We start from the raw sequence: 21,154 nt of genomic DNA on the forward strand, positions 1-21,154 counted from the left end.
CCTCCCTCCCTTCCTCTCCCTCCCTCCTTTGTCCTTCCTCCCTCCCTCCCTCCCCCTCTTTATTTATTTTCTTTTTTTCTTTCTTTCTTGACAGGGTCTCTCTCTGTCACCCAGATTAGAATACAGTGGTACAATCATGGCTCACTACAGCCTCAACCTCCTGGGCTCAAGCTATCCTCCCATCTCAGCCTCCTGAGTAGTTGGGACTACAGGTGCATGCCACTATGCCCAGCTAATTTTTAAATTTTTTGGTAGAGACGGTCTTGCTTTGTTCCCTAGGCTGGTCTTGAACTCCTGAACTCAAGCAATCCTCCTGCCTCAGCCTTCCAAAGTGCTGGGATTACAGGCGTGACCACTGTGCCTGGCCTCAAGGGGTTTTTAACTGCTTTTTTCTCCTTCAGCTTTATATAGGGGAAAATCCATATCTTGTTTTAGTTAACATTTGAATCAGAACTTGTCTGTATTGTCTAAAGGTCATAGATTCGTACTCAAGTTGACACAGATGATGGACAAAGTTAATTTTAGATTTAACTAAAATCTCATTCATTAAGATTTAATTCGACTGGGTGCAATGGCTCACACCTGTAATCCCAGCACTTTGGGAGGCTGAGGCCGGCGGATCACGAGGTCAGGAGATCAAGACCATCTTGGCTAACACGGTGAAACCCTGTCTCTACTAAAAATACAAAAAATTAGCTGGGCATGGTGGCGGGCGCCTGTAGTCCCAGCTACTCAGGAGGCTGAGGCAGGAGAATGGCGTGAACCCGAGAGGCGGAGCTTGCAGCGAGCTGAGATCGCACCACTGCACTCCAGCCTGGGGGACAGAGCGAGACTCCGTCTCAAAAAAAAAAAAAGATTTAATTCAGAATTGAAATAAATTGTCCATAGATATTTGTTTTCATGTGGAGAAAAAGAAATGATATTGTTAATAAAATTTAAAGGAGATATTATTTAAAGGAACAAACTATTTTAGACCTTTTGGAAACTAATATTTATAGTCAAAACCTTGTGGATCAGAGCCTTCTGGATAAAGGTTTATTTGCCTAACCATATTTCTGTATCTGTAATAGGATTTTATTTAAAGGGTCCTTTTTTATCCAGAATTTTTTAAAAAGCGTTTTTGCTTTATATTATAAATATATAAATATATTATATACTTATATAAAAATATAGGATTGTACCAGTCTTCATCCAGAAGAGCTCGGAATTTTTGGAAGCTCACATAAATTTTTAATGTTTATTTATTAATTCAACAAATGTTTATTGAAAACCTACCATGTGTGCCAGGCCCAAGGCTGGATATACCTTGGTAAATAAAAACTACAGTATGGTGAAGAGGTTTAAAATCATGGATTTTTGGGGCTGAGTGTGGTGGCTTATGCCTGTAAGTCCAGCACTCTGGGAGACTGAGGCAGGAGGATCACTAGAGCCCTGGAGTTCGAGACCAACCTGGGCAACATGGAGAAGCACCATCTTTACAAAAAATTAAAAAACTAGCTGGGCTTGGTGGCTGCCCTGTAGTCCCAGCTACTTGGGATGTTGAGGTAGGAGGATCACTTGAGTCTGAGAAGTCGAGGCTGCATTGAGCCATGATTATGTAACTGCACTCCAGCCTGGGTGACAGAGTGAGACTCTGTCTCAAAAAAAAAAAAAGAAAACAAATCATGCCAGACTGGTATGTGACTTATTAATTGTATGATCCTAGGCAAGTTACTTAATTTCTCTGGCCTCAGTTTTACAACCCTGCAGGCCAGGTACTATTATCCTCCCTCTGTCAAGTGGGGATGTAATAATAGTACCTGCCTCGCAGGGTAGTTGTGAGGATTGAGTGAGTTCACATAAGTAATTTTCTTAGAATAGTAACTGGCCCATTGTAATTGTTGTATAAATGTTTGGTATTATTATTATTATAAAACAGACATGATTTCTACCCTTGTGGACTTCAATAGAAAAGGCAAAAAAAGTAGTAAATAAAAATAATTATTTCTTGTAATAAATTATGAAGGCACCAGAGTACTGATACGAAAGACAGTAGAGTGGGCATAGATAGATAGGATAGCCAATGAAGGGCCTTCCTGAGGTTGCAGTGAGAGGGTCATGAAAGATGGGAAGGAGTCTTTTAGATTACTTCCAGTATTTAATGCTGGAGTCAAATAGTTAATTCCTTTTTCCTAATTGTCAACCATGCATTCTTTTTTTCTTTTAATTTTTTTTCCAGCTGTTACACAAGGAAGTAACATATTCTTTTAAAAGAAAAGAATTAGTCGGGTTTAGATAAAAATATGTCAGTAGTTTTGTTGTATTGAAAGTACAAGTAAAAATGTATGCTGGCTGGGCACATTTGCTCACGCCTGTAATCCTAGCACTTTGGGAGGCCGAGGCGGGCAGATCGTGAGGTCAGCAGATTGAAACCATCCTGGCTAACATGGTGAAACCCCGTCTCTACTAAAAGTAGAAAAAACTTAGCCAGGCGTGGTGGCGGGCGCCTGTAGTCCCAGCTAGAGTCCCAGCTCGAGAGGCTGAGGCAGGAAAAGGGCATGAACCCAGGAGGCAGAGCTTACAGTGAGCTGAGATCGCGCCACTGCACTCCAGCCTGGTCAACAGAGCGAGACTGCGTCTCAAAAAAAAATGTATGCCAAAAATGTTATCCTACTTATCGGTATTATTTGGGGATAATTTAAGATCGCACCAGGAAACTCTTCCTTCATTGAATCTTCTTTGCATTTAACATGATTAATATTGGGTAGAAAGGTGTTAACTGGTAGTTAAAATTTTTAGCCTACTATATATGTTTGCTTAATGATATAAAATTTGTCCCAAGCATTTCTCTTAGAATTAAAATTAATTTAAAAGTTAGAATATGTAACAAGTCACATCTTATTTTGCAGTTTGTAAGGCTACCTTGCTAAAATTGAGGAGCATGGGCAGAGACAATAACGTTTTTGTAAACTTTAATAATAGCATGTAATGGCTTGGTCAGGAAGAATACATAATGCTAAGAGCAATGGATTGGTAACCTCTGGTTTGCCTGAAATTTTCATTTTTTGATTTGATGGGATTCTACCTGAGAAGTTTTAATACTAGCAAAGTCTTTAGGTCATTTGGGGGATCATATTACTTTTTATAGAAAAATAATTATTTAATATTAATGTCACCTATATTTGTTTTAGTTCGTGCTTTTGTTGGTAAGATTATTATAGGTAAAAGCATATACAGCATGTTTTGTGAAATGTCTTTATTACTGACTTGGCGATGTCAATGTAGCCTGCTCAGGAAGAACTCAGAGAAGATCCAGATTTTGAAACTAAGGAAGGAGAAGGACTTGAAGAGTGCTCCAAAATAGAAGTAAAAGAAGAAAGCCCTGAATCAAAAGCAGAAGGAGAATTAAAAGCTTCCCAAAAATCAATCAGAAAACACAGGAACATGCACTGCAAGGTTTCTTTGTTGGATGACACAGTTTATGAATGTGTTGTGGAGGTGAGTATGTTTTCATTTCCAACAATCAGAACTCTTACAGGTTGTTTCACCTAGAGTTGGGTAAGTGGTGATTTTGCCCACAATAAGACTCACTCTAATGATGATTTCTTTTTTCGAGACAGAGTTGTGCTCTGTCACCCAGGCTGGAGTGCAGTGGCGTGATCTTGGCTCACCGTAGCCCCCAACTCCCACGTTCAAGTGATTCTCCTGTCTCAGCCTCCCGAGTAGCTGGGATTACAGCCATGTGCCACCATGCTGGGCTAATTTTTCATACTTTTAGTAGAGACAGGGTTTCACCATATTGGCCAGGCTGGTCTTGAACTCCTGGCCTCAACTGATCTGTCCACCTCTGCCTCCCAAATTGCTGGGATTGCAGGTGTGAGCCACTGCGCCCAACCGCTAATGATTATTTCTGTGGACAGAAGTATTAATGGTGATTTTCTGGAGGTGGGGTTATGGGAAGATGATGAGTAAGTCTTTAAGCCCAGTAAATGCCATTTCTTAAAATTTTCTATTTTCTGAAAGAATAAGTGGTTGAATCAGGATTGAAGAAAAATATAAGTTATTCAGTTACTGTTTTTGCTCCTTCAGGACAAGTTGAAAATTTAAAAAAATCTGTTTTTCAAACTGGAACAGTAGTTATTTATTATGATATGCTTCATGTATAAGCAATTGTTTTAATTGTTACTAGTAACTTTTATTGACAAAGCATGTAATTCACATATATGTGCAACAAATTATTTTATTTATTTATTTATTTATTTATTTATTTATTTATTTGAGACAGGGTCTTGCTCTGTTGCCCAGATTGAAGTATAGTGGTGCAGTGACAGCTCACTGCAGCCTCAACCTTCTGGGCTCAGGTGATCCTCTCACCTCAGCCTCCTAAGTAGCTGGGACTACAGGCACACACCATCACACCTGGCTAATTTTTTTTATTTTTTGTAGAGACAGATTCTCACCATATTGCCCAGGTTACTCTTGAGCTCCCGGGCTCAAGCGATCTGCCCGCCTCAGCCTCCCAAAGTGCTAGGATTATAGGCATGAGCCACCGCATCCAGCCTTGTTTGTTAATCACCTTGTTTATGAGCAAATGCAAATATGTTCAAGCACAAATCATCTAAAATATTACGCTATATTTACTAATAGGTATTCTCTAAATTTAAAAAGGAAATCAAGAAAGATGTAATTGTACTTTGAAACAGGTACTATACACCTAACTAGAGACTTAGGGTCTGCTTTTTCTGCTTCTTGCACTAACTAATTTAGAGATGGGGAAAGCTATTTTACACTCATTCTTCCCATTCAGACCAAGATCCAGATATGGATCTCTTATATATGAAGCCGTTGGGGACAGATGTGTTTTAGAATTCAGAATATTTTGAGGCTGGGCACGGTGGTTCACGCCTGTAATCCTAGCACTTTGGGAGGCCGAGGCAGGCAGATCACGAGGTCAAGAGATTGAGACCATCCTGACCAACATGGTGAAACCCGGTCTCTACTAAAAATACAAAAATTAGCTGGGCATGGTGGCACGCACCTATAGTCCTAGCTGCTTGGGAGGCTGAGGCAGGAGAATTGCTTGAACCCGGGAGATGGAGGTTGCACTGAGCCGAGATCATGCCACTGCACTCCAGCCTGGCGATGGAGCGAGACTCCATCTCAAAAAACAAACAAACAAAAAACTAGAATTCAGAATATTTTGAAGTTTAGCAAGAGAATAAGTACATATTCTGCGTATTCTATACTACACCCAGCAGTGTCTGTAGCAGCACCTACATGATCAAACATAGTATTTCTATGGTAAGATATATGAAGATTCATTCTAAGATGGATGAATGAAGATTATAAATAGCCTCTTTACAGTTCAAGTCCAAATTTGGATTTTAGAATTATGAATAAGGGATTAGGGAAAATACATGAAGCATTTTCAAATCATCTTCTGTCATTTAGAATGAAAACATGGGAGAAAAAAGAAGAAAATGATTTGATATAGATGAGTTAAAACTGACAATGGATGAACATTTATGTGAATTATTAATAGTCATTAAAAATAACTCATCTCACTGAGAGGAGGACGTGTCATATATGTTTGCCCAAAAAATGATTCTAATGTTTTGAAGTATTTTCATATGTATTTCTCAGAAGACATTCACATATTTGATTATTTTTAAATAATTCCAATAACGAGGTAGGATGAGTGTAAATATTCTTATCATTTCACAGCTGAGCAAACTAATGTTCAGAAAAGTTAATTGAATCTACTCAGCTTGTTTAGCTAGTAAATGGAGGAGCCAGGACTTTCTGACTAAATCTCAGTCTTTAAGTTAGGATATTTTCTTCCTATAAATAGGAGTAAAATAACCCAAATTTGGAAGTGGTTTGACTTTCTAGGTTAAGAAACATTAAGAAAATGATTCCTGGCACCACTGAAGGAGCCACTCCAACAGGTAGTGTCTGTTGGCTATCTAGAATTTTACTTTATTCATTTTTCTGAAAGATATTGTGGGGAGTTGAGGCATAGCTTATTTTCTTTGGGACATTTGGTCTGAACATGATACAGTCTAATGATTTCCATAGCTACAATTAAATGTCACTGTGGACAGTTGATTCAGTAATTTAAGTAGTCACAGTAACTGAGAGTTGCTCATAGCATGCTATAGGAAATATTGCACCAAAAATAAAGAATGTGATGTGTAGGATGGAGATGGGGAATATGAAATGGAAGGAAGGTAGAATTTTACTTTGATTTGTAACACAATTTCCAATCTAATATATGTGTATTACATATGTAAACTGACAAATTGAAGAACAGGAATTTTATAAATCATCCTTTCTGCTTAAACTATGTAGCCACCTGAAAGTTTGTTGGTAACCAAAGATAAAAGAAGAAATTGGAAAGTGACATTTTATTTTATTTCATGAAGGGTACAGAAATAAGAAGAAACCTCAGGCCAGGTGCAGTGGCTCATGCCTGTAATCCCAGCACACTGGAAGGCTGAGGTGGGGGGATCACTTGAGCCCGGGAGTTCAAAAGCAGCCCAGGCAACGTAATGAGACTGTCTCTACAAAAAATTTTTAAAATTAGGCATGGTGGTGCATATCTGTAGTTCCAGCTACTCTGGAGGCTGAGGCGGGAAGATCACTTGAGCCCAGGAGGTTGAGGCTGCAGTGAGCTGTGATCAGGCCACTGCACTCCAGCCTGGGCAACAGAGTGAATCCCCATCTCTTCTGGGAAAAAAATAAAAGAAGAAGAAACCTGAACTCAACTAAGACACGTATATCTTTGCAGAAACATGCTAAGGGACAAGATTTGCTTAAACGAGTATGTGAGCATCTCAATCTTTTGGAAGAAGACTATTTTGGTCTAGCCATTTGGGATAACACAACCTCTAAGGTGAGGAGACTGCTTGCAATTTAAGAAGCTGACAAAAAAATTGTTTTAATTCTTTTGTTGTTAAGAATGTATTTATACCTGCTTCTCTAAGCCAGTATTCTTAGAGTTATTCCTGTCTACTCTTATTTCTTAGATTTTCCTGCTGTTTTTCTTCTAGAATTAACATTTTAAAGAAAAGACCATTGCTGGTGTATTCTTTCATCATTGAAATAAAGTATATATTGTATGTTTTTAAAAGGCAAGGAAAGTAAAGAGGTATGATGCACTGATAAGCAAGTACTGTAGATGTCAATAACTTAATATATTATGCAATTGGTATTGTATTTAATGCATGGGAGGTTTATAACAAATATTTGTTGAATGGATGATCTGTTATTAATATTATAATGACATATAATTAAACATAATTATAATTATAATTTGAAAGCAACATTATGAAACAGAGTAAAATCCCAATATTATTGAAACAGTCATAACAATGAATCTGACATTTCCTCCAACCTAAAAGGAAACCAGTTGTTAACTTTTGAAGGAAGTAAAAGAATGGACTTGGAGGAGGGAAGAAAGGTTTAAAGTCAGGTATTTCACTTCAGAATACTTGAATTATTTCCTGGGCCAATTAATCGAAAATTGCAAATATTTAACATAAATCTAATGATGAAAGCTTTAGTCCAGTTTAACAAGTATTTGCAGGTGCTGTACTAGGTGATATGGATGCAGCTGTGAATAAGGTAGACATAGTCCCTGCCCTCTGGAACTTCCAGTTTATTATGAAGATAACATTAATTACTGGTTTGATGAGCACTATACAAAAGGAAATACAGGTTGTCAGGGGAGAGTATGGCCCGGGAAGTCTCCTCTGGGGAGGTGATGCCTTAGCTGAGAGAGACCTGAAGGATAAAATGGGCAAGTGAGGTGGAGAGAGAATGGCTTGTGTAAGAACTGGAGTTGAGAGAGTGACATTTCAGGAACTGAAAGCCATCTAGCCTAGGTGAACACAGGGTATGAGAAATAGAGTAACAGATGAATCTGGAGACGTATATGGCCAGGTTGGGGGGTGGGTGTAAAGTGGGGGATCCTGGAGTCTTCTAGACACTGAATTTAAGCCATTTAAGTTCATCCTTTCTCCAAGATAATTTAAGTGTATTAAGAAAAGTTGAAGGGCAGCAGCCTTTAACGTCTGCAAACTGTAGATTAGGTTGTGTGAGTTTGATAATGCAAACTAGAAGACATGGAATTATCCTTTGCCTAAACAAAGTCTATTTGTAGAATATACCTAAGTAGTTTACAAAAATTTGTTCCTTCTATGAATGACTACTAACTCAAACAGAACTGTGTTTGAGCACTAGGTTAATATTATTCTTTAAAGACTTAACCTTTACTTTGTCTCCCTTAAGGCCCAAACTAGCTTGTACTGGTAAATATAGCTAATATTTGAGTACTGTACATTTCAATATCATGAAGAGAGTAAATCTCAAATGTTCTCATCACAAGGTCAAATATTTGAAATGATGGATAGTTTGATTCATTTGATTTAATCATTTCACATGGTATTAAAAAAATCATAGGCCGGGCGCGGTGGCTCAAGCCTGTAATCCCAGCACTTTGGGAGGCCGAGACGGGCGGATCATGAGTTCAGGAAATCGAGACCATCCTGGCGAACAGGGTGAAACCCCGTCTCTACTAAAAAATACAAAAAACTAGCCGGGAGCGGTGGCGGGCGCTTGTAGTCCCAGCTACTCGCGACGCTGAGGCAGGAGAATGGCCTAAACCCAGGAGGCGGAGCTTGCAGTGAGCTGAGATCCGGCCACTGCACTCCAGCCTGGGTGACAGAGCGAGACTCCGTCTCAAAAAAAAAAAAAAAAAAAAAGTCATAACATCACTTTCTGCCCCATAAATATATACAACTATAATTTTTCAATGAATAATTTAAAAAATTCTAGCCTTAATTGAAACCACTATTTCCCATTAGTAAGGGAACACTGAAGTTAATTTAAAAACAAAACAATGCCCTCAAAACTACAGTGAAAAACTTTCTACAACTGTGAGCTAGAAAATTCTCCCATGAATTGGCGTTGAAAATTCTCCCATGAATTGGTGCGTTGGGAGGCCGAGGTGGGCGGGTCACGAGGTCAGGAGATTGAGACCATGCTGGCTAACCTGGTGAAACCAGGTTACTACTCTACTAAAAATACAAAAAATTAGCCGGGCGTGGTGGCGGGCGCCTGTAGTCCCAGCTACAGAGTCCCAGCTCGAGAGGCTGGAGAGTGGCATGAGCCCTGGAGGCGGAGCTTGCAGTGAGCTGAGATCACTCTACTGCACTCCAGCCTGGGCGACAGAGCGAGACTCCGTCTTAAAAAAAAAAAAAAAAAAAAAAGAAAGAAAGAAAATTCTCCCGTGAATCAAGGGAAATACTCTGAAAAGTGTTTTCTGTAAGCTCAGCAAGATAATTTTGATTACCAGAAATTGAATAGTTACATTTTGGGGGAAAAAACAACCAAAATTGATTTGAGAGTAATTAACAATCCTTTAATTTGGCATGTGAAGTCACCGAGTACCTACATCTACAAAATATGGCTGGAAATATATTTTTTTCTGTGATCCAAGCATACTTACATTTCTAGAAGCTGACTCATCTAAAGCCATTCAGCAGAAGAAATAATTTCCGCTTACAGTTGAGCTTCTAGGGCCCACGTTGGGACAAAAATTTTCAGTTACACTGAAAAATTTTCACCATTATTGCGATTTATATTCTGTCCTGTCACCAAGTTTATTTTCTTTATAGTGGTTTTCATTTTTTTTTTTTGAGACAGGGTCTCACTCTGTTGCCTGTGCTAGAGTGAAGTGGTGCGATCTTCCTCACTGCAGTCTCTGCTTTCCACGCTCAAGCGATCCTCCCACTTCGGTCTTCCGAGTAGCTGGGACCATAGGCATGCACCACCATGCTTGGCCAATTTTTAAATTTTTGTATTTTGTAGAGACAGGGCCTCACTATGTTGCTCAGGCTGGTTTTGAACTCCTGGGCTCAAGCAATCCTCCTGCCTCAGCCTCCCAAAGGTGCTAAATTACAGGCATGGCCCACTGTGCCTTGTCACTATTGTAATTAGTTTTTGTTTGTTTGAGACGGAGCTTCACTCTTGTCACCCAGGCTAGAGTGCAATGGCGTGATCTGTGCTCACTGAAATTTCCACCTCCTGGGCTCAAGTGATTCTCCTGCCTCAGCCTCCCAAGTAGCTGGGATTAGAGGCATGCACCACCATGCCTGGCTAATTTTTTGTATTTTTAGTAGAGACGGGGTTTCACCATATTGGCCAGGCTGGTCTTGAACTCCTGACCTCAGGCGATTCGCCCGCCTTGGCCTCCCAAAGTGCTGGGATTACAGGCGTGGGTCACTGCACCCGACCATAATTAGTTTTTAAAGAGCAAATGTTAAATTGCTTTATTTATGTTCACTTATATATTTAGGTGTAAAGTGTTGTTAAAAGTGCTTAATATAAAAGCTTAATAACAAAGTACAAACCTGGCTGTGTCAGAAAAGTGCATTATTGTCCTTGGTAAGTATTTTTGGAAAAGAAAAGTTGGTACCTCTGAATCATAATCTGGCTTCAACTTCCCTGATAGTTTATAAGAGCCCCTACTTAGGAAGTCAATGGGCAAGTGAATCCTGGGAAATACAGGCCTTGTCATAGTCAGGGCATCGGCAGGTCTGTATGGACCAGGTTCTTATAGGATATCCAGCGGGAACATCGTCAAAGGGAATGGGCTACTCTATATTTTATGCTTCTAAGTTTATTATGGTCAACCTCCAGCTCAGAAGTAAGTCAAAACAGAGTTTTGTTTTGTTTTTTTATTAAAACAAGAGTCCTTAGCTGATCTCAGAAGCAGAGCATGGAAGGGAAAGTAAGAACTTCATTAGCACATGGCCTGGGTAAATCTTGTACAAAAATGAATCTGGGGAAGATTTACCTTAGGATTGTCAAGTTAAAGGGTCAATACAGTAGCAAAAACACCTTAGTGATGGCAGGCCTTCCTTAATATGCTGTCTCTTGGCTGGGTGCGGTGGCTCATGCTTGTAATCTCAACACTTTGGGAGGCTGAACTGGGTGGATCTCCTGAGTTCATGACCAGCCTGGCCAACATTGTGAAACCCCATTTCTATTGAAAATACAAAAATTAGCCAGGCATGGTGGCACAATCCTGTAATCCCATCTACTCGGGAGGCTGAGGCATGAGAATCACTTGAACCCAGGAGGCAGAGGTTGCAGGAAGCCAAGGTCATGCCTTTGCACTCCAGCTGGGGCAACAGAGTGAGACTCTGTCTCAAATAAATAAATAAATAAATAAATAAATAAATAAATAAATAATGCTGTCTCTTAAGTCACAGTTGTCTCTTAAGTCACAGTTGTCTAGTCTAGATGGGTATCACGGTCTGTTTTGTACACAGCTGTCCCAGGTATCTCCCATCACTATCATCCTGCAGATGTGCTTTGCCTCTTTCCTGTGATGTTATTCCTGTTTCCTTTATCCTTGCTTTTCCTTGTGTTTTGATAGAGTGCTACTCCTCAGAAATGGTACATGGGATGCAATTGTTTTTGAGACATTACATGTCTGAAAAGATGGCTTTATTCTGCCTTCACATTTGATTGTAAATTTTGTTGGGTATAGGATTTTAGGCTTGAAATTATTTGCCTTCAGAATTTTGAAGGCATTGCTTCATTGTCTTCTAGTTTCTAGTGTTGCTCTTGAAAGGGCCAGGGCCGTTTTGATTTTTGATCTTTTATATGACTTTTGTTCCTCTCCCTCCTCCTTTACACAATCAAGTCAGTATGATCTTTTCTTTTTTCTTGTCCTTATGAAGTTGAGAGTTCACAATTATATATCTTGGTGTGGGTTGATTTTCATCTATTATTCTGGGCCCACGTCTATTTTTTACCAGACTGATTTCCTAAAGATTGTTATTTAGCATATTGCCTCGCTGTAATGTGATAGGCCTTCAACAAATGTTTATTGAAAAAGTGAGACACATTGTTACACTTGAGAGAATAGCTTTGCCACATACTAGTTGCAAGTTAGGTAAGTTACTTGTCCTGTTTTCCCATTGGTAAAATGAGAATGATAATGAGATAATCTATATGAAAGCATGTAGAATCATGCCTGACATATAGTAAGCATTCAACAAAAATAAGGTATTATCATTATTATTATGATAGTATTATTGGCTGGGCATGGTAGTTCATACCTGTAATCCCAGCACTTTGGGATGTAGAGGCAGGCAGATCACTTGAGCCCAGGAGTTCGAGACTAGTGAAACCCTGTCTCTACCAAAACTGAAAAAATTAACTGAGTGTGGTGGTGCATACCTCTAGTCCCAGCTACTCAGTAGGTTGAGGTGGGAGGATAACCTGAGCCTGGGAAGTTGAGGCTGCAGTGAGCCATGAGTGCACCACTGCACTTGCCTGGGTGATAGGGACAAGACCCTATCTCCCCCCCAAAAAAAAAAAAGATGCTATTATTGTTTTCAAATGAAATTACCAATTAATCAAGGCCTTGACTTTAAAAGAAAAGATTTGTGTGTTGTAATCTAGAGATGCATTCTGGAGCATCCTTCGGGTTGAATATTCTACCTGTTCTGTTCTTAGGATGTACAAAAGAACAGTGTATCTTTTACTTAAAATTGATTGTATTTAGCAAGACTATATGGCTTTATTTTATCTATTAGAAAAAAATTAAATCACCACAAATTTAGTTAAAGATCTAATTGGCTTTTATTTGTGATTCAAGTATTATTAGGCAGCCTCCATTCTACAAAATAGAATGAGGGCTCCCAATAAGCAATGGCAGAACAGTGGGTTTTGTAAGGTAGGAATAAGGAAACCAAATAATAGGAAAAAGCTGATTAGTTTATGTCGTTACTTTTCTTCTAAATGCTAAAGCAGAGAGGGCTTCCTTGTTAAACTGACTCAGGTAGACTGGAATCTCCTGTTTTCAGGAAAAACTGGTCTGTTTAGCATCTACCCACTTCCTTTAGGTTTCAGTTTGATTATGTGGTATTTAGTGTGAGTGACTCCATTTTGGTTTGGCCTGATCTGTTGGAGCCAGTGAAGAAGCTTAGACCAAAACAATGGCCTTCCATAATTTTTGTTTAACACTATCATTCCATGTATATGTACTGTCAAGCCAAATTTCTAGATAAGACCCTCTCTAGAAGTACACAGATACTTGTTAAATGATTGAATCCATAAAGTTCATAGTAAATCATGGTCATCTAAGTTTTCTGCCATTCTGAAAATACAGAAGGTAATAGAGCTATACAGGCTTTGGGGGCTCACCCTCCCATTTTACAGATGAGGAAACTGAAGGACATAAAGGCAGAGTGACATCCTCTAGTTGCATAGTCAGTTTACTCCTGTAGCTCCTTGCCTGCTGCCCCTTCCTAAGTTATTTTCTTATTTAGCTTTTTACTCCTTTCCTTGATTTTACATTTCACCTGTAGTTTTTTTGTTTCCTCTACAGAATTAGTTTATGTTGTAGAAAAAAATGTGAGCCATAATACAATGAGAGAGAACTGTTTTCTTTCCATTCTCTGGTGTCTTCTTTTTGTGTATGTAAAGATTTGTCCTTTGTAGATGTAACTTCTGTCATTAACAGCTTTGTGCTTTGTTTGTAGACAGTTGAGTACATTTAGCAGGAAGGAAAGTTCTCCCTAATATGGAGTGGCTTGCTTGTTCACTTTTCCTACTCACTGCATGATAATGGGCCTATTGCTAGGGTCTGGCAAGATAAGTGGAAAAGCAGTAAGAAGCAAACTTCTTTTTTTTTCAGGCTGGAGTGCAGTGGTACCATCTTGGCTTACTGCAACCTCCACCTCCTAGATTCCAGCGATTCTCATGCCTCAGCCTCCCACATAGCTGGGATTACAGGCACCCACCACCACACCCAGCTAATTTTTGTATTTTTAGTAGAGACGGGGTTTCACCGTGTTGGTCAGACTGGTCTTGAACTCTTGACCTCAGGTGATCCACCTGCCTCGGCCTCGCAAAGAGCTGGAATTACAGACATGAGCCACTGCGCCCAGCCCAGAAGCAAACTTCTATAGCTCTGTGAGAGATTTGTTGCCACTATGAATCAAAATTATCAGTTAAATAGTTGCTTCCTATATTTTATTCCTGCTTAGAATTATTTACTAATGAATCAAGGACTTTTTCCTTGGGAGAAAAGTCACTTACATTAATTCCCCCTCCCTCCAAATTTCATCTGTAAGCAGAAAACTTGTGCTCTTCTGGTCAATAATGAGAATTTTAAATTAGGACTACATTCAATTCAATAGTATGTAGTCATTGTTTTTTTCCATCCATTTTCTGTGTCGATGAATTTTCTTACCTTTAGAGTCAGATAATCAGCTCTGAAAAGATCGTCAGTCAAACCAGAAGTCTTTTGCTCACCTTCACGGGCAAAGAGCAACCACCAGTGGAGTGACTATTAAGTCAAGAGTATGAGTAATTTAGTTTATAGTCATCTGAAAGGATTTATTGTTTCTCATTGATTCATGTCTGGCCTTGAAGGCAAGTGGCAGTCACGGTTGTGTCTTTATTTTCTGGCAAATTAGAAAGATGAAGGGGAATTTTGTAGATATATTTTCAGAGTAGAGAGGCTGCATTTGTGATCTTGTCTTTTGCTACAGAGATTTGGGTCAACACTTCTAGTGAATTTAAATGTAGTTTTTTGTTTATTATTATTATTATTATTATTAATTTGTGTGTTATCTTAGTACTTAAAGAATGAGACCTAGAATTACCTGTGCTCTAGAGTTTCTGTAACATATCTTGGAGCAGTGATTTGAAGTCAACATCCTAACAGCAGCATAGATAATTGTTATTCCTTAAGGACAGGTAGACTTCTGGAGCTGTAGAAAAGTCTTTTACCTCAAAAGACAAGGATTTGTATAGATCTCTTATGTGTATGTGTGGGGGTTTTAGAACCTCCATGTAAGGGTAGTTGATGACTAACTCAGGGAATGGAGTTCTTTTTTTAAAACATTATGACCTAAGGTTGTAAATGCTGCAAAAGATATGAAAGGCTCCTGTGTTAGTCTATTCTTGCACTGCTATAAAGAAATACCTGACTAGGTAATTTATAAAGAAAAAAGGTTTAATTGGCTCATGGTTCTGCAGGCTGTACAGGAAGCATGGTGGCATCAGTTTCTGGAGAAGCCTTAGGAAACTTAGAATCATGGCAGAAGACTAAGGGGAAGCTGGCACGTGGCCAGAGCGGGAGGAAGAGCGGGTGGGATGCTACATACTTTGAAACAACCAGATCTTGTGAGAACTGTTACCACGAGAACAACACCAAAGGGGGAAATCTGCCCCCATGATCCAGTCATCTCCCACCAAGCACCACCTCCAACACTAGGGATTACAATTTGGCATGAGATTTGGGTGGGGATACACATCCAAACTATATCTGCTCCTATTCATTTTACCTCTTTAAACGCCATCTCTCTAGTTGCAACTTTATTAATCTATCCTGGTTTACTTCAGTAGCATCATTCATCTATTCTTTGTTCATTCATTCATAAACATTTGTTGTTCAGATAGTATCTGCCTTGTGCTGGGCAGAGCTATAAAAGACAGTCTCTTTCCTCATGGAGCTCCCAAACTGACTAGGCAATAGCAGTAAGATGGACACCCACATAGATGGGGAGTCAGAAGTGTTTTTCTAGAGAAGGTAATAACAGATATGAATTATAAGAGACAGTCAGAAATCTTCCAGATGAAGAAATAGGGAGAGAGTATTTCAAGTAGAAGAAACCACTTGTGAGAAGGTGTTTTGAAAGAAGAACCCATGGGAGACAGGTAATACTTCAATTGAATGAATGAGTATCTGTATCAGGATATTGCTGCTCTTCATCTCTATATTATTTGGAAACTTGTTTTTTAAGCCAGAGAAGGAATGTAATTCTTTTTAATGCACAAGCTTAAATTCTGCTTAAAATGTTAATATATTTAATTCTCGAGATATGATTGATAAAATGGACTCTTCAAAAAGAATCCATACCACTGAAAATATTCAGATAGAACTAGATTATTCAGAATTGTTATTTTAGGGGACATCTGAAGATCCTGCTTTTTTTTCTGTAGCTCTAACCCTTTCTTCCATGCTGTAACCATACTCTTTGAGAAATTGGTTTACATATATTATTCTCTATTTCCTTACTGCATATTAGTTTAACATAACACAAGAAAGGTGTAAATCATACATATATATCCCAAATAATTTTTTTTTTTTTTTTTTGAGATGGAGTCTTGCTCTGTCGCCCAGCCTAGAGTGCAGTGGCTCGATCTTGGCTCATTGCAAGCTCTGCCTCCTGGGTTCACGCTGTTCTCCTGCCTCAGCCTCCCGAGTAGCTGGGACTACAGGCGCCCACCACCACGCCCAGCTAATTTTTTGTGTTTTTAGTAGAGATGGGGCTTCACCGTGTTAGCCGTGATGGTCTTGATCTCCTGACCTTGTGATCCGCTCGCCTCGACTTCCCAAAGTGCTGGGATTACAGGCGTGAGCCATTGCGCCTGGCCAGAGAATTTTTAAAAAGTGAACACATCTTTGTAAACGCCCCCAAGATAAGAAAAATGAACATTACCAGAACTCTAAAATCCCCTATTGTGTCCCTTCCAGTCACTACCTCCAACCCTTTATCTGTTGTTACTCCTCCCCACTCCCCGTCAAAAGTAACTTCTTCCTCCTGCCTGGGCGACATAGTGAAACTCTGTCTCTACAAATACAAAAAAATAGTCAAGTGTGGTGGTGAGCACCTGTAGTCCCAGCTACTCAGGAGGCAGAGGTGGGAGGATTGCTTGAGCCGGAGAGGTGGAGGTTGCAGTGAGTCGAGATTGTGCCACTGCACTCTAACCTGGGTAACAGAGTGAGACCCTATCACAAAATTAAAAAAAAAAAAAAAAAAAGTTACTTCATCCTGATGTCTAGCACCATCAATCACTTTTGCCTGTTTTTATACTTTGCATAAATAAAATCATACAGTGTCTTCTCTTAGGTCAGGTTTCTTTGGTTTCATTCATTATGATGTTTTTGAGATTCATTCATGCTGTTTTAAATAGCAATAGTTCATTTTCATTACTGTATAATTTTTTTTTTTTTTTTGAGACAGGGTCTCACTCTGTTGTCCAGGCTGGAGTGCAGTGGTACAATCTTGACTCACTGCAACCTCCACCTCCCTGGCTCAAGCGATCCTCCTGCTTCAGCCTCCTGGCCTCATTACTGTGTAATATAATATTTCATTGTTTGACTACACCACACTTTATGTACTCTACTACTGATAGACATTTGGCTTGTTTACAGTTGGGGGCTTTTATGAATACTTCTGCTAGGAACATTCTTACAGGTGCCTTTTGGTATACATCTTACCATAACCGTTTCTGTTGGACATGTTCCTAGGTGTGAGACTGACGGATTTTAGAGAAGGCATATGTTCAGCTTTAGTGATACTATCGAACAGTTTTCTGTAGTGGTTTTACCAGTTTACACTCTCACGAGTAATGAGCGAAAGTTTCAGCTGTGCCATGTTCTCATCTGCACTTGATATAACTCATTGTATTTTGATTTCTTCCCTTATTGCTCTGCTGAAACTGCTCTTACCAAGATAAATCTGACATTTTTTATCCTCATGTTACTTGTCCGTTTTGCAGTATTGATGATCTTAATTACTCCCTCCTTGAAACTTCCTATTCCTTTAGATACTGTGATACCAGCCTTTCCTGTCTTTCTCCTACCACTGTAGTCTCTTCTCCTCAATTTACTTCTCAGCTCTTTGTTCTCTCTCTATCCCTTAAATGTAAGGGTTCCCCAAGTGTTCCCCTTTATTTTCACTCTAATACATACTCCTTGGGTGATTTTTAAATCTTCTTTAATGGGTTCATCTACCACCTACATGAGGAAGGTGTCCAAATGTATATCTGGCCCAAATTTCTTTTCTGAGTGCCAGACCTGCTTATACAGCTTTCTATTGAAATATTCCACTTGGATTTCCAAAGATACTTTAAACATATACCTATTTAAATTATTCTACAATTTATTCATTCAGCTGTTTGATGTACATGTAGGTTGTTTCTTGTTGTTGCTATTTTTTCTTCTTTATAACATTTGTTCATTTTCCTTTATTTCCTGTTTTAGTGAATAGTGCCACACCCACCCAGTTGCCCAAGCCAGCAACTTGAGAATTATTCTTTACCACTATACCTTACCAACTCTCATCATGAGCCCACCCTTCTTCCCCTACATCCCATTTACTTAGTCACAAATCCTAATAGCTTTAACTGCTAATTTTTTTTCCTCTGTCCCATAGACTTTATCCCATCAGACCCTTTTGATTATCAATATCAGTACCATTTATTGAATACTGGCTATGTGCTTTTAGTATACATCAAATAATTTAACCCACAATAACTCTGTGAGGATGATAGTTTTATCCCAATTATACATATGAGAAAATTGAGGCTCAGAAACACTGTCTTATATGAAGTTACACAGCTGCTAAATAGTAGAGAGGGTGATGCAGGATTGGAATTCAAGACTGTGTGACTTCAAAGCCTGTACCCTTAACCATTATCCTCTGCTGGACCACAGTTATCACTCTGAACAACAGTGTCTTTTTTGGTCCCCCTGGCTACAATCATGCTTTCTCTAATTGATGTCACTCCTTTATTTTAAATCCTTCTATGACTCCTGCTTGCTAAGAACTTGATAAAGTCTAAGTTCTTAGCATGGAATAATCTCCCTCCATATCTGGTCCTTACTGTTCTTTTCAGTTTTACATCTCTCCTCTTTGCCTCTATGGTCCAGCTATGCTGAACCATATGCAACAACTCAGGTGTACTGCAGTCACTTTTATACTTTTGTGCCTTTCTAATTACTTCCTTTTCTTCTTTGCCTGGCTAACTCATTTGTCCTTCAAGACTCCATTTAGATCCCCCAGACATTCTATTAAGAAACATTTCCTAACTGACTTTTAAATCATTTTGGTGCATGTCCTCTGTGCTCTCAGAATACCCTGTGCTCTATCATAGCACTAGCACATATTTTTATCATTGTAATTATCACACCTCGAGCAAACTGATTGTTCTCTTTTTGCCTCCTGATTAGAATGACAGCTCCCTGAGGACCAGTGCTAGTTTTCAATCTTTCTTTCTTTTTTTTTTTTTTTTTGTAACCACAGTGCCTAGCACATGGAAGCATTCCTCAAATATTTGTTGGCTAACTAAAATGCTAGGAATTCAACAATGTAAATTGGGCATAAAAATATCTGTTCTTGTACACGTTGATTTGTATTATCTCCAGAAGATTTTGTTTTTTATTTTGATTTGGAGGTGTAGATAATTGAAGCAATAACAATTTATTCTACATAGTAGCTTATACCCTGCAGTCTGTATATGATTGACACAAAACTGGATTTGCCTTCCCTATGTCAAGTTAGTAGAAATTCTAGCACAGACTCAGAATGGCTCATAGAATCCCTGGAAGGAACTTGGCAGCTTGAGCTTACCTAAGGAGATTCTCTTAAAATAATGGAAAACATGGAGTCCTCTATGGTAAGAAATATCTACTCCAAAGTGGTAAAAAGTGGTAGTAGTTCTGGATTTCGTGATGTAAACCAAGGTTCTCAGAGGTTTCATGAAACTCAGTTGAGGCTTTTAAAGTCTTCCTTTGCCTTTGAAAATACAGCAACTTTTTTAAAACTTTCTTTAGTCTAAATGAAAGACTAAGGAGAAAACACCCAGGTCACCCCTGACAGGGCTCAAGCAAGTATGTGCTTATTTTTATACCTTAGAATAATTTAATACTATGTGGCATTTATTTATGTATATTAATTTTCTGGTTTAATTGTGGAGGAGTATAAAAGAAAACTCGTCCTCTTACGTTTATTGTCTGTTGTAATGATTAAATAATAGTGAAAGTAGTATATAATCAATTTAAGAAATGTGGTGTTCAAGCCCATTCCTTCAATAGGGCAAATGGTATGGTCACCATATGCTCTGCCCTTGTTGGTAGAGGGTGAGGAGGGGGACACCTTACTCCTTTTTTCTAAATACCACTATCTCTGGGTGCAGGAGCTGACACCTGTAATCTCAGCACTTTGGGAGGCCGAGGTGGGCAGATCACTTGAGATCAGGAGTTTGAGACCAGCCTGGCCAACATGGTGAAACCCCATCTCTACTAAACATACAAAAAAATAAGCCAGCCATGGTGGTGGTCGCCTGTAATCCCAGCTACTCGGGAGGCTGAGGCAGGAGAATTGCTTGAACCCGGGAGGTGGAGGTTGCAGAGAACCAAGACTGCATCACTAAACTCCAGCCTGGGCCACAGAGCGAGATCCTATCTAAATAAATAAATAAAATGCCACTAAAATTCAATTTTAAATCTTTGGACAAGGGAAGGGGAGGAATTAGGAAGAGGCAAGAAAGGGGTTCCTGAGGTGCTAGTAATGTTATAATTCTTGTATGTTCACATTGATATTTTATTAATCTTTATACTTATGTTTTATGTACTTTTTGATATGTATCTTATATTCCACTAAAATGTTTTAAACATTTCTAGAAATTTAGAAATTTCTGTCTTTAAACGTTTCTCAAAGGGATCTATGAACAATGTTAATGGTCAGGTTCTTTTCCAGTGCCCTTATTTTGCATGGTCCACCATGGGTTGAGGAACCCTAGCCTAGTGGTGTGCTGATTCTAAGTGGAGTGGGAGAACAGTGAAGGACAACATTGGCGTGGGCAAGAGTAGTTCGGGAAAACAAAATATTTATTCATTCAGTAAACTGGGCACAAGCCATGTACTGAATACTGTGCTGATACAGAAAACTTTGGCCAGGCGCAGTGGCTCATGTCTATAATCCCAGCACTTTGGGAGGCCAAGCCAGGCGGATCACCTGAGGTCAGGAGTTGGAGACCAGCCTGACCAACATGGTGAAACCCCATCTCTACTTAAAATACAAAAATTATCTGGGCATGGTGGCACGCACCTGTAATCCCAGCTATTCGGGAGGTGGAGGCAGGAGAATCACTTGAACCTGGGAGGCGGAAGTTGCTGTGGGCTGAGATCGAGATTGTACCATTGCACTCCAGCCTGGGTGATGAGTGAAGCTCTGACTCAAAAAAAAAAAAGAAAAAAAAAAGAATTTGAGACCAGCCTGGCCAACATGTTTGGCAAAACCCCATCTGTACTAAAAATGCAAAAATTAGCCAGGCGTGGTGGTGAGCGCCTGTAATC

At 39.3% G+C, this 21,154-nt stretch overlaps 1 protein-coding gene across 16 annotated transcripts in view; it reads left to right on the forward strand.

Annotated features, from left to right (window-relative positions):
• EPB41 (erythrocyte membrane protein band 4.1) overlaps positions 1–21,154 on the forward strand; it is a 231,912-nt gene that overhangs the window by 98,105 nt on the left and 112,653 nt on the right. For 14 of the 16 annotated variants that reach the window (XM_010380323.2, XM_030913695.1, XM_010380317.2 and 11 more), the window contains exons 3-4: positions 3,265–3,477; positions 6,770–6,874. In XM_010380323.2, the coding sequence (XP_010378625.1) occupies positions 3,424–3,477; positions 6,770–6,874 (159 nt within the window). In that variant the 5' untranslated portion in view covers positions 3,265–3,423. The remainder of the gene's footprint in view (positions 1–3,264; positions 3,478–6,769; positions 6,875–21,154) is intronic. The other 2 variants (XM_030913693.1, XM_030913697.1) reach the window with 1 other exon arrangement.

This window comes from Rhinopithecus roxellana, chromosome 12 (genome assembly GCF_007565055.1).
Source record: "Rhinopithecus roxellana isolate Shanxi Qingling chromosome 12, ASM756505v1, whole genome shotgun sequence".
NCBI classification, from domain to species: Eukaryota; Metazoa; Chordata; class Mammalia; order Primates; family Cercopithecidae; genus Rhinopithecus; species Rhinopithecus roxellana.